At 36.2% G+C, this 10,440-nt stretch overlaps 1 protein-coding gene across 3 annotated transcripts in view; it reads right to left on the bottom strand.

The window, feature by feature from the left end:
- Positions 1-5,667: 5,667 nt before the first annotated feature.
- The window catches only part of LOC307132931 (piwi-like protein 1), a 16,799-nt gene continuing 12,026 nt past the window's right edge, over positions 5,668-10,440 (bottom strand). Inside the window, exons 1-4 of one of the 3 annotated variants that reach the window (XM_079827560.1) lie at positions 9,463-9,621; positions 9,091-9,204; positions 8,908-9,013; positions 5,668-8,813 (exon numbers count right to left, since the gene is read on the bottom strand). In XM_079827560.1, coding sequence (XP_079683686.1) covers positions 8,653-8,813; positions 8,908-9,013; positions 9,091-9,159 — 336 coding nt within the window. In that variant the 5' untranslated portion in view covers positions 9,160-9,204; positions 9,463-9,621 and the 3' untranslated portion in view covers positions 5,668-8,652. Of the gene's footprint in view, positions 8,814-8,907; positions 9,014-9,090; positions 9,945-10,440 lie in introns of those variants that run through there. The other 2 variants (XM_079827561.1, XM_079827559.1) reach the window with 2 other exon arrangements.

The following is a 10,440-nucleotide window of genomic DNA, read 5'->3' as shown; positions in this document are numbered from 1 at the left end:
CTGTGTCTGCTGCTCTCCCCTCAATGAACACAAGATGGCAGCATTGTATTAGTTTTGAAGCAGGATAAAAAAAAACTTGTTTCTCTCTCTCTCTCTCTCTCTCTTGTTTGTGATTTATGAGGACACAAATTTGTATAATGACATGGGTATTACACTGGTATTACAACGTGTATGTGTGTGTGTTTAAAAACATACTAAAACAATGTTTTATTAAAATGTAACCAAATAGCTTTAAAATAATCATACTATTTTTCAGATCAATATATTTATTTTATTTAATATATTTCTTCTGAATATTTATTCTCTGTCTGCCCTCCCCTCACTAAAAGGTAGCAGTGTTGTTCTGAGGCTCTTAGCATGCTTGAAATTGCTTGAAATTGCATGAAACTTAACACACACATCAGAGATGTCAGTCAGTACACATGGACAAAGCCTCAGAAACAGGCGGGGATGAGGGGCTCTCTAGCGCCACCTTTTGACAAAAGTGAAGGGCTTCGTTTCATCTACAATCACCAAACTCAGTATATATATTGACCTCATCGAGCCGGACAACTTTCTAATTTACAGTCATTAGCTCCGACCAACAGGAAGTCAGATATTTTGGTTTGAACGTGAATATTGGTATAATTCAGGCTCTGAGTTTTTACGTTCTCCTCGTAGGCGATTTATTCAATCTCCACCAAACTCGGTCAACATGAAACAAAGATACGGAAGATGCTAAAATGCGAACGGATTTTGGATATCTCAAACGGTGTTGCCATGCCGAGGGATTAAATAAGGACAAAAAAGGGGAATGTGTGCTGCCCTTCCCTCAATGAACACACGATGGCAGCAGTGTCTTAGTTTTGAAGCAGGATAAAAAAAAACCTTGTTTCTCTCTCTCTCTCTCTCTCTCTCTCTGTGTGTGTGTGTGTGTGTGTGTGTGTGTGTGTGTGTGTGTGTGTGTGTGTGTGTGTGTGTGTGTGTGTGTGTGTGTGTGTGCTTGTTTATGTGATTTATGAGGACACAAATTTGTATAATGACATGGGTATTACACTGGTATTACAACATCAAGGTGGTTTATGAGGACATTTCAAATGTCCCCGTAAATCAAATCACTTTAAAAACATATTAAACAATGTTTTATTAAAAATGTAAAAATGCAGAATGTCTCCTGTGAGGGTTAGGTTTAGGGGCAGGGGCAGTGTAGGGGGATAGAATATACAGTTTATACAGTATAAAAACCATTACGCCTATGGAGAGTCCTCATAATGCTGTTGCACCAACATGTGTGTGTGTGTGTGTGTGTGTGTGTCAGTGTCCTGTCTGTGTGGATGCGTCTCATGTCAGCTAATCAAGGGACACTGACACACACACACACACACACACACACACACACACACACACACACACACACACACACACACACACACATACACACCAGGCCCGTCGCGACAAGGCAGGCAAACCAAGCAATTGCTTGGGGCCTCGAGCTGGCCTGGGGCCCCAAGACAGCGACAGGTTAAGAATAAAATGAAACGACAAACTGTGTGAGCGCCCCATTGATAGTCAATGCAGTAAAGTGCAATGACACTGTTATCGGGATCCCCCTTAAGGGGCCCCTCTCAGAAGTCGCTGACAGCAGCCAGCCAACCACGCGATCTCTGCTGCGGCAAAATACAAAACATCCTCGGATTTGAAGCGGAATTTTATGCTTCAGGAAGCCAGAAAAGAAAATAGAGAAAGGAAGAGGAGGATAAGAAAAAAAACAAGATAGTGGTATGTGATAAATTACACTGGATAAAATAGCTCTACTTGTCTTGTACAAAAAAAGTGTAAGTTTGCAGCAGGTAGGCTAGCAAAAATATGTTTATGTTAGCTATCGTTACCTGCCTGACGGCAAATGCTGCTTGTAACGAACAGTTAGAGCAACTTTTTTTTTTCGAACAGACGAAATTACATGAGATTGCTATAGCTTTGTAATATGTTTTGATGAAAGTGGCATAGCATGCTATACTAACTATTATTTATGCTATGCATAAATAACCTGGAATAGTTAATATAGTATGCTATATTAACAATTATTATAAACATTATTTAACCAGAAAGAGGCAGAGGAACATTATTTTTTTCATAGCTTATCTTTGTGTGCTAGTGTCGGGATATATACGGTAGTGACAGTTTATGCAAATATGACATTATTTTTATGAGTTACCAATAGATCTTGAACAATTACTTTATTCTGTGTCAATTTTTACACTGTTACATTTTGAAGTACAGTATCAGGACAACCCACATGTTTGACTGGTACTGTTTACATGTTTTACTGGTACTGCCCACATGTTTTACTGGTACTGTTTATTAACTATTTATCAAGGTATTATAGTCATCTGTTGCAACTTTATAATAACCATCTAGATAATGTTTATAGACAGTTTACAAACCAACTAGTAACCCTTAAGTATTCCCAAAGTGTTAGGAATATCTGGTCCGTCTATCTATGTAATGTTTATATATGTTTTAAAAACGGTTAAAGGTTTACAAATTTTTTTTAATGATACAGTGGTGTTTTTTGCAAATGTTTTCAAATTTTATGGACAGTATATGCAACAACAGTATTTGCACTGTCTCTATGTCCATTTTGCTTGGGGCCCCCAAATTTCTTCAAACGGCCCTGTGTGTGTGTGTGTGTGTGTGTGTGTGTGTGTGTTAGTGTGTGTGTGTGTGTGTGTGTGTGTGTGTGTGATATGTAGGTTTAGGGGTAGTGTAGGGGGATAGAATGTACAGTTTGTACAGTATAAAAACTAGGGGTGTAACGATTCATCTACTACAGTGGTTCTCAACCTTTTTTGGGCCAGCGCCCCCTATCCATTATCCAGGTCCCTTCTTAACGCCCCCCCCCCCACCACCACCCCTCCACACACACACACACACACAAACACACACACACACACACACACACACACACACACACACACACACACAATAATACAATATGATTAATAATCACTGTTTTTGATAATTTTGTGTTGAAATTATGTAAAAAATATATAATTATTTAAGCCCTACAGTTCTTAAAAGATCAGCTGTGCCAACTTTTTTTTGCATGAGCAGTTTCAGGTAAAATGGGCCACTGTTTCAGGTAAAATGGGCCACTGTTTCAGGTAAAATGGGCCACTGTTTCAGGTAACCAATGGGCCAGTCAAACTGCAAAGGGAAATAGTGATTTATCATCAATTTTAATTTTATGTAGCCACATAAATTTAAACTGCATTAAACAAACTTCTGCCTTCTGCATTGAATGCTGCCAGACAAGTCATTGTCTCCCCCTTCTCTCCTGCACACACCTCCATACATGGTTGGCCAACCTGTCCAATGACCTTTGTCGAACTGAACTGGGCTGCGTTTCCCAAAACCACCGTTTTCCTTCTCCCTCTCTCCTCTATTCTTGTTCACGTTTTACCGTTAATTTGAGAAAACGGCCACCCGTCAAAATAAAAGTTCGGTTTAATTTGACAGAAATATATTACTGTTGTACAGTAAAATTTAGACAAGTCTCAATGCAATAATACTAATAATAAAATATTATCAAAACTTATATTTTTAAGGAATTATCACGTTCTCTTCCATGTTTTAATTTTATTTAATTTTATCAATAAAGCTCAGTGCAGCACATTGACAAAAAACTTTAATTTCATATGAATAAAATTTAAATTAAATTAATATTTAATGTCTTCATTTGATTTGAAAACAGAATTTGAAAAATGAAATGGAATTGGATGGGGGAAAACAGGCTATTTCATAAGGCCGTAAAGATGTAATTTTTGTTAAAATGATAGGTTTCATTATTTAAATTAATTAGACATGCTTTTTTTTATTACAAAAAAATATTTAACCATTAAAATGGAGTCCAAAAAACAGAATCCAGAAAAATTAAGACGGAATTAGGGGGAAAAATTAGCGGAATATGAAAAAATAAAAACAAAATATATATATATATATATATATATATATATATATATATATATATATATATATATATATATATATATATATATATATATATATATATATTTGTATTTATTTATTTATTTATTTATTAATGGATTTCACAGGGCTCTAATCATTAACCTTAGGCCTACTTTCAATATATAATAATTATATAAATTATATAATCATGATTTTTCATGAATAAAATAAATATTATAATTATAGGCCTAAATTCATTGGTATCAGTTTTCATCAATGGTAGGCTATAGCCTAATTAATAGCCTACAAATTAAAACTAATTTGGTTTGTCATGATTAATTCGTGTTCATGATCAGTAAAATAAAAACAAAAGCTTCTAGCAAGAATAAACACACAGGAACCGTTAAATTATTGTAGTATTAATTATTTTTTGACTATCTTGATAAGCTACTATCCACGCAGCGTTTTGTGCTCAGATGTGACGGCGGAATTAATACATTACCTAAATGTTATTACAGTGTCAAACTGTCATTTTCTCCTTACAGTCTTGCGAGTTAACAATAATGCCTGACCAGTGAATTAGGCTACTTGGTGAACTAGCCCTATTCGCACGGGATTAGTATTTCTGGGGACCTCGTGTGATTTAGAAATTACCCACGGGATGCATTCGAACGGGATAAGCAAAGTGTGTGATTTTATTTGTTTTTACTGACTTATCTCCCGGATATGATGTCAATAGCCTACTTATAAATGTTTTTTCGTTATAGATTTAGCTGTATTATATGATGTATCATAAAACAACAGTTCCTTACCGCGTGCTGCTATGTTATCTAGGCTTGTTGCGATCAGAGGCGTCGCAATAGGGCAGGCAAGGCAGGCACTTGCCTGGGGCCCCGCCTTTTGAGGCAATGCTTTCGCCACCTTTGATTTGATTTGTTAAGCAGAGAACTTATCCGTTTGGCTTGGCCGCTCGCTCTAACAAATAGTTAAAAATAGATACAATAAAGAAAGCAAACAGGACGCGCGCGTTCTTTCGTCTGCAGCGCATCTCATAAATGAACCGAAACTACGCGTATAAGGCTTCTTGCCTCACATATATATGAGAACTATATCTAGCCTGAAAGCTTGAAATGTCTACTTTTAAACGAACAAATTCAAATCGAAAACAAATATTCTCTGGTTGTAATCCGTATGAAAAGTGCATTTCTCTCTAAAGGCGCGTCCACAAGGCGCAGCGGAGAGGCGGCATCGTCAACTTCATCTCTCCAGCCGACACTGACTCAGAAAATACTAGTTTAATAATAAACATATAAAATGGCTCCTTGTTATTTTTTTTTTCTGACACATTTATAATCATTTCTTTTGCCGGTGTTTTTTTTCTCAAGCTTTAAGCGTGCGCGTCGCTTCCAAGCACCCAGCTTATATATTTAAGCAGCCTAATTAAATTAGCCTAATATAAATTATTATATATAAAACTAATAAAATAAAGCGATTAAAATGATAACCATATTTCTATATGTCGGATAATTTCTTGTTCCTGTCACCACCACACAAAGCACCGTTTTTAAGGTGACAATTGGTTATAAATATGAAGGTTGTACTGTATTTTGAAGATATTGTATTGTATCTTCTCTTATGAAGATGAAGATTGACATTTTGTTAATTAAACAAAAGCACTTTATTTAGTATTTTTATTTTTGTTATACATTTTTTTTTTTTAAATTGGTTTTATGTGTTTTGACTACTTTTTGTATGTTGTAAAAAAATTAGATAACGAAGATAGGCTGTATTAAAAAAAAATTTAAATAGGGCCTCATTGATTAATTTTGCCTGGGGCCCCCACTCAATGTTGGTTCGCCTCTGGTTGCGATAGTCGGTGTTACACCGGTTACATCACTTTTCCACCGTCGTTTTGATTTTGTATAACCTAGTAATAAAAATAGTTCAGTTAGAGAACAGAAGTTACAATTAAAAACTGAACTGAGCACAGACCAGCAGCAGGAGATTTCATTTATCACAAGAGTGAGGAACTGACAATATGAATGCAGAAGATTAAAGCTAAATGTAAAAGCACCCATTTAAGCGAGCTTGACATTGTATTGTTCTGTTTTTGTGTTTTTCATTAATAATAATATTGAACACACCTTTCAAGCAATTCGCTCCCAAATTGGCTCTAATTCTAAAGTGAAAGTATAATGTGCACAGCCGCACAGGGATTTATAACGGTGTGCGTTATGAATGCAGCCTTCATTCTTCGCGAAATGTGGATACAAATGCGCACAGGAAACAAAAACCTTGTAAAACTTATATACGACCCTCCAAATTCTGGCCAAATCACAGAGATGGCGATTCGCATAGGACTAATATTATCACAGGGTGTGTTCGGCGGAATATGGTAGGTCATTCGCGGGGTAATTTTATAAATTACAGACATGGCCGATTCACACTGGATTAAGATCACAAACAACCTCCGCAATTATTACAAATGACTAGAGGTCACCAGGCAATAAATCCCGTGCGAATAGGGCTTTTAAGAAAACATTTTGGCATTAGGCATTGCATTGATTAATGCCTAAAAATGTAAACGTTTTACCTTTATACAAATATAATTTAGTTTAAATAATTTTAAAATTCATCACCGGAGTGAATATGAACATGATTTATTGTGGTTCTTAAGTCAATACTTTTTTAATGGCTTGTCAACTTCCCATTCCTCCGCTGCGTGATTCCAGTCAGAGCTGGATTCTAGCCACCACCGGATTGAGCGCTTTAGTCATTGCAAAATAAACGATATAGTTTACGTCGCATTAAACAGGCAGATTTTATAATGTGGTAGGCATTATTTTGCAAGTAATTAGCATACATGTTTAATTTGGTCTTGCCTGGATCTTTGGTATAAACTTGTGAACGCCCCCCAGGAACACCTGAACGCCCCCCTTTCAAGAATCTTGCTTCCAACGCCCCCCGTTGTGCTCTGAACGCCCCCTGGGGGGCGGTACCGCCCCCGTTGAGAAACACTAATCTACTACATCGATGTATCGATTTATTTTCCTATGATCTAACTACATCAATCTGTGCTCGGCAAGTTGGCCTTCCGGACGACATATATCGATCTAACATCGTTTTAAAAGGTAATCAATCGATTGTATCGATCATAGGAAATAACACATTGGATTTAAGCACGTCAGACTTTATATGGATGTTTTTTCTTAGCACTTTTAATGATAAAGGCGTTAAACGTTACTCGATTCAGTCTGCCTATCTGTGACATCATCGCAACGCACCTGCAGCAGCGCTCATTGAAATGAATGGGATCGTGTCGCTTTGTCGCTGCGTGTCGCTGGCGGTGTGAACGGGGCTTGAGAAAACAAAACATAGCATGGCGCATGGCAGAGGAGAAGCCAACGAGCGAGAAATTATCAAGCCACCAGGAGAAAGAGCTACCTGTACTTTCAACCCTTGCTTGTTACCTGTGCATTCCTGACACCAGTGTGCCAGCAGAGCGAGTTTTAGTACAGCTGGCGACATAGTGAACGCACAGAGAAGTGTTCTGCGGTCAGATCATGGTGATATTTTTGAAAAAGAAATCTGTAGAGTCATTGAAGAGTAGTTGGTTACATTTTATCTTTTGTTAAATATTGTTTGTTTATTAAACTGAGAGTAGTAGCAGGTTCAGCCAGTTTATTCAATCTGAAGAAATGTTGGTTGCACTTTATTTTTGATATTAATATTGTATTTGTATTATTTTAATGTTGAAAAACAACAGCAAAAGTAGCAGGTAAACTTACTATTAATTAAACCTGAAGAGAAGTTAGTTGCACTTTATTTTTGATATTAATATTGTAATATTTTTATGTTGGAAAACAAAAGCAGAAGTAGCAGGTTAACCTACTGTTGAAATGTTGGTTGCACTTACTGTGCTTTTATTGAATATGTATTGAATATTGAAAATGAGAGCAGAAAAGGTTAACTTCCTGTTAATTCAACCTAAACTGTTGGTTGCACTTTATTCAAATAAAATTTGAATGCATTTGCCATTAATTGTTGTTTACTTGTTTGTTTATATCCATAATTAATTGATATACCGGATTCCCTTACAAGAAACAACAGGAATCTAGGAAACTTCACCTGCACTGACCAGTATCCAGATAATTATTTCAGTCACACAATTTTTGGCTAAAAAGTTACTGAATCGATTTCAAGTCACTGAATCGTTTCGGATCGTATCGTTCTAAATTAACCAATATCGTCCTTGAATCGTATCGACAACCTCAAATCGTGATACGAATCGTATCGTTGTTAAAACGAATCGTTACACCCCTACTAAATGCCTCTTCTATAAAACTGCTTGCCATTGTATTTAGGGAGCTGCAAATATAGACTAGAATGTCAAGCACTTTTCCAGCTAATCCTAAACTAACTTTTCTACACGGAATAGTAAGAAAAGCCCTCTTTGTTCTCTTTATATGTATCTGTGCAAGAGAGCTGTGAGAGAGCGAATGACACCACACAACATCTCCATGAATTTGTGCATGTAGCAATTTAATGTTTATATATTTTAAAGCACTGAATCGCTATTGAATCACGATTAATTAGATTCTTAGCATTTTAAATCGATTATTGACTGAAATCAATAATTCACGATTCAGAAATACATGTTTCAAGATCAATGTATCCGCGATGCATATTGCAAAACAGCAAAAATCAATTCATGCTCATTAACATTTTGGTGTTACCTGTTTTGCACTCTTTCACATGTTCCATGAGTTGGCGAGTGTGGACACCAGAATCATGGAAATCCCGCCTGCGCCCACCTCTCTCCCCTATCTTTACCTGCTGAAAGCCTGCAGAAATCGTGAGCATTGCTACAGGGAGATATAAAGAAAAGAGTAAGATACAGGATTTGTGAATGTTATAGTATATAATAGTGCAGTATATATTTCCACTAATTGCACTTACCTTCTTCAGACATCGCTCCAGGTGCAGGTCTCCCTCTGCCCACCAGCTGTCCTTCAGGTGCAGTGGGCATAACTGGCTTTGCAGCCTCTTGTGATAATGGTGGTTGCTGCAGAGGAATTGGAATACTAAAAAGCTTATTTCAATAAAGATATATCATATTCAACTAATTATAAATAAACTCACCGCGCCAGAAGCAGCAGGCTCCTGACCACGACCTCTGCCTCTTGATCTCTCTCTTGCTCGTCCCGTCATTTTGGTGCTTTTTCAAATTGCTTTGACTTATTCCCATTCAAAATGCTGTACACACAAGTAAAGTTAGTCGCTTATAATTTGCGTTTGAAAACTCAGTTTGGAACAAACTAGTAATGTGAAGCGTTCATAAACCAACAAAATACGTTTAATAACATGTTTTAACTCATTTCATATAGTCGGTCAAGTTGTGAGCTGACGTGGCTTCTTATCACAGAATGAGGCTGACAATGTAGTTATTGGATAGTATTCTATACAGTGATAAAGTCTACGTCAATCAGCACTGCTTTATTATTATTAAAATACCAGAGAAGGCTTGAAGAACTCAAATACACCATATCTTGATGCGGTCGTGTTTATTGTCTTCATGTTTACTCAGTCAAAGCGTTTCTATCTTTCTTTTATTCAGACTACAGCGCTAGCTAAGCTTCACATTAGGGATTTCCTGAAAACTTCCTGAATACTGAGGCAAATGTGGAGTTTCTGCTCGAAGGCGCCCTCTGGCATCCAGTATGAATTAAACTTTTTGGTAACAAATTAGATAAATAATACTTCTCTCTAAATAAATGTATATGACAATCCATATGTTTCTCTTAAATATACAGGAGTTTTTTCCCCACAGTGGATGCATAAGAGGCTCATATTTCATATTAAAGACAGACTTTAAGAAATTGATATCGCAGATAAAAAGCAGATTTTTAAAATGATTTTACAATAAATCCTTAGACCTACTCATTCCCCAGGGTATCCAAGTCAAATTTAAGACTTTTTAAGACCTTTTCAAGACCATTATGAATTAAATTTAAGACCTATATCACGCAATTAAAAAAAAAAAACCTACAAAAGGAAATGCAGAATCACAAAATTACTTGCAAAGCAAAATCATTTATTCAAATTGAACAAAGTATTAGTAAACTTGCACTTCCTCATAGCTCAATCCCAGCAGGATTAATATACAAACACACTACCGGTCAAAAGTTTGAGAACAGTAAGATTTTTTAATGTTTTTACAGAAGTCTCTTCTGCTCACCAATGCTGCATTTAGGTTATTAAAAATACAAAAAAGCTGTAATATTGTGACAGTTCTGTTGTGACTGTTCTCTATGTGAATATATATTAAAGTGTCATTTATTCCTGTGATCAAAACTGAATTTATCATCATTAATCCAGTCTTCAGTGTCACATGACAATTCACTAATCATTCTCATATGAGGATCTGATGATCAACAAACATTTATGATTATTATCAGTGTTGAACACAGTTGTGTAAAACAATTTTTTTTT

Source organism: Gobio gobio, assembly GCF_949357685.1.
Source record: "Gobio gobio genome assembly, chromosome: 10".
Lineage (NCBI taxonomy): Eukaryota > Metazoa > Chordata > Actinopteri > Cypriniformes > Gobionidae > Gobio > Gobio gobio.
This window is presented reverse-complemented; position numbering and strand designations above follow the sequence as displayed.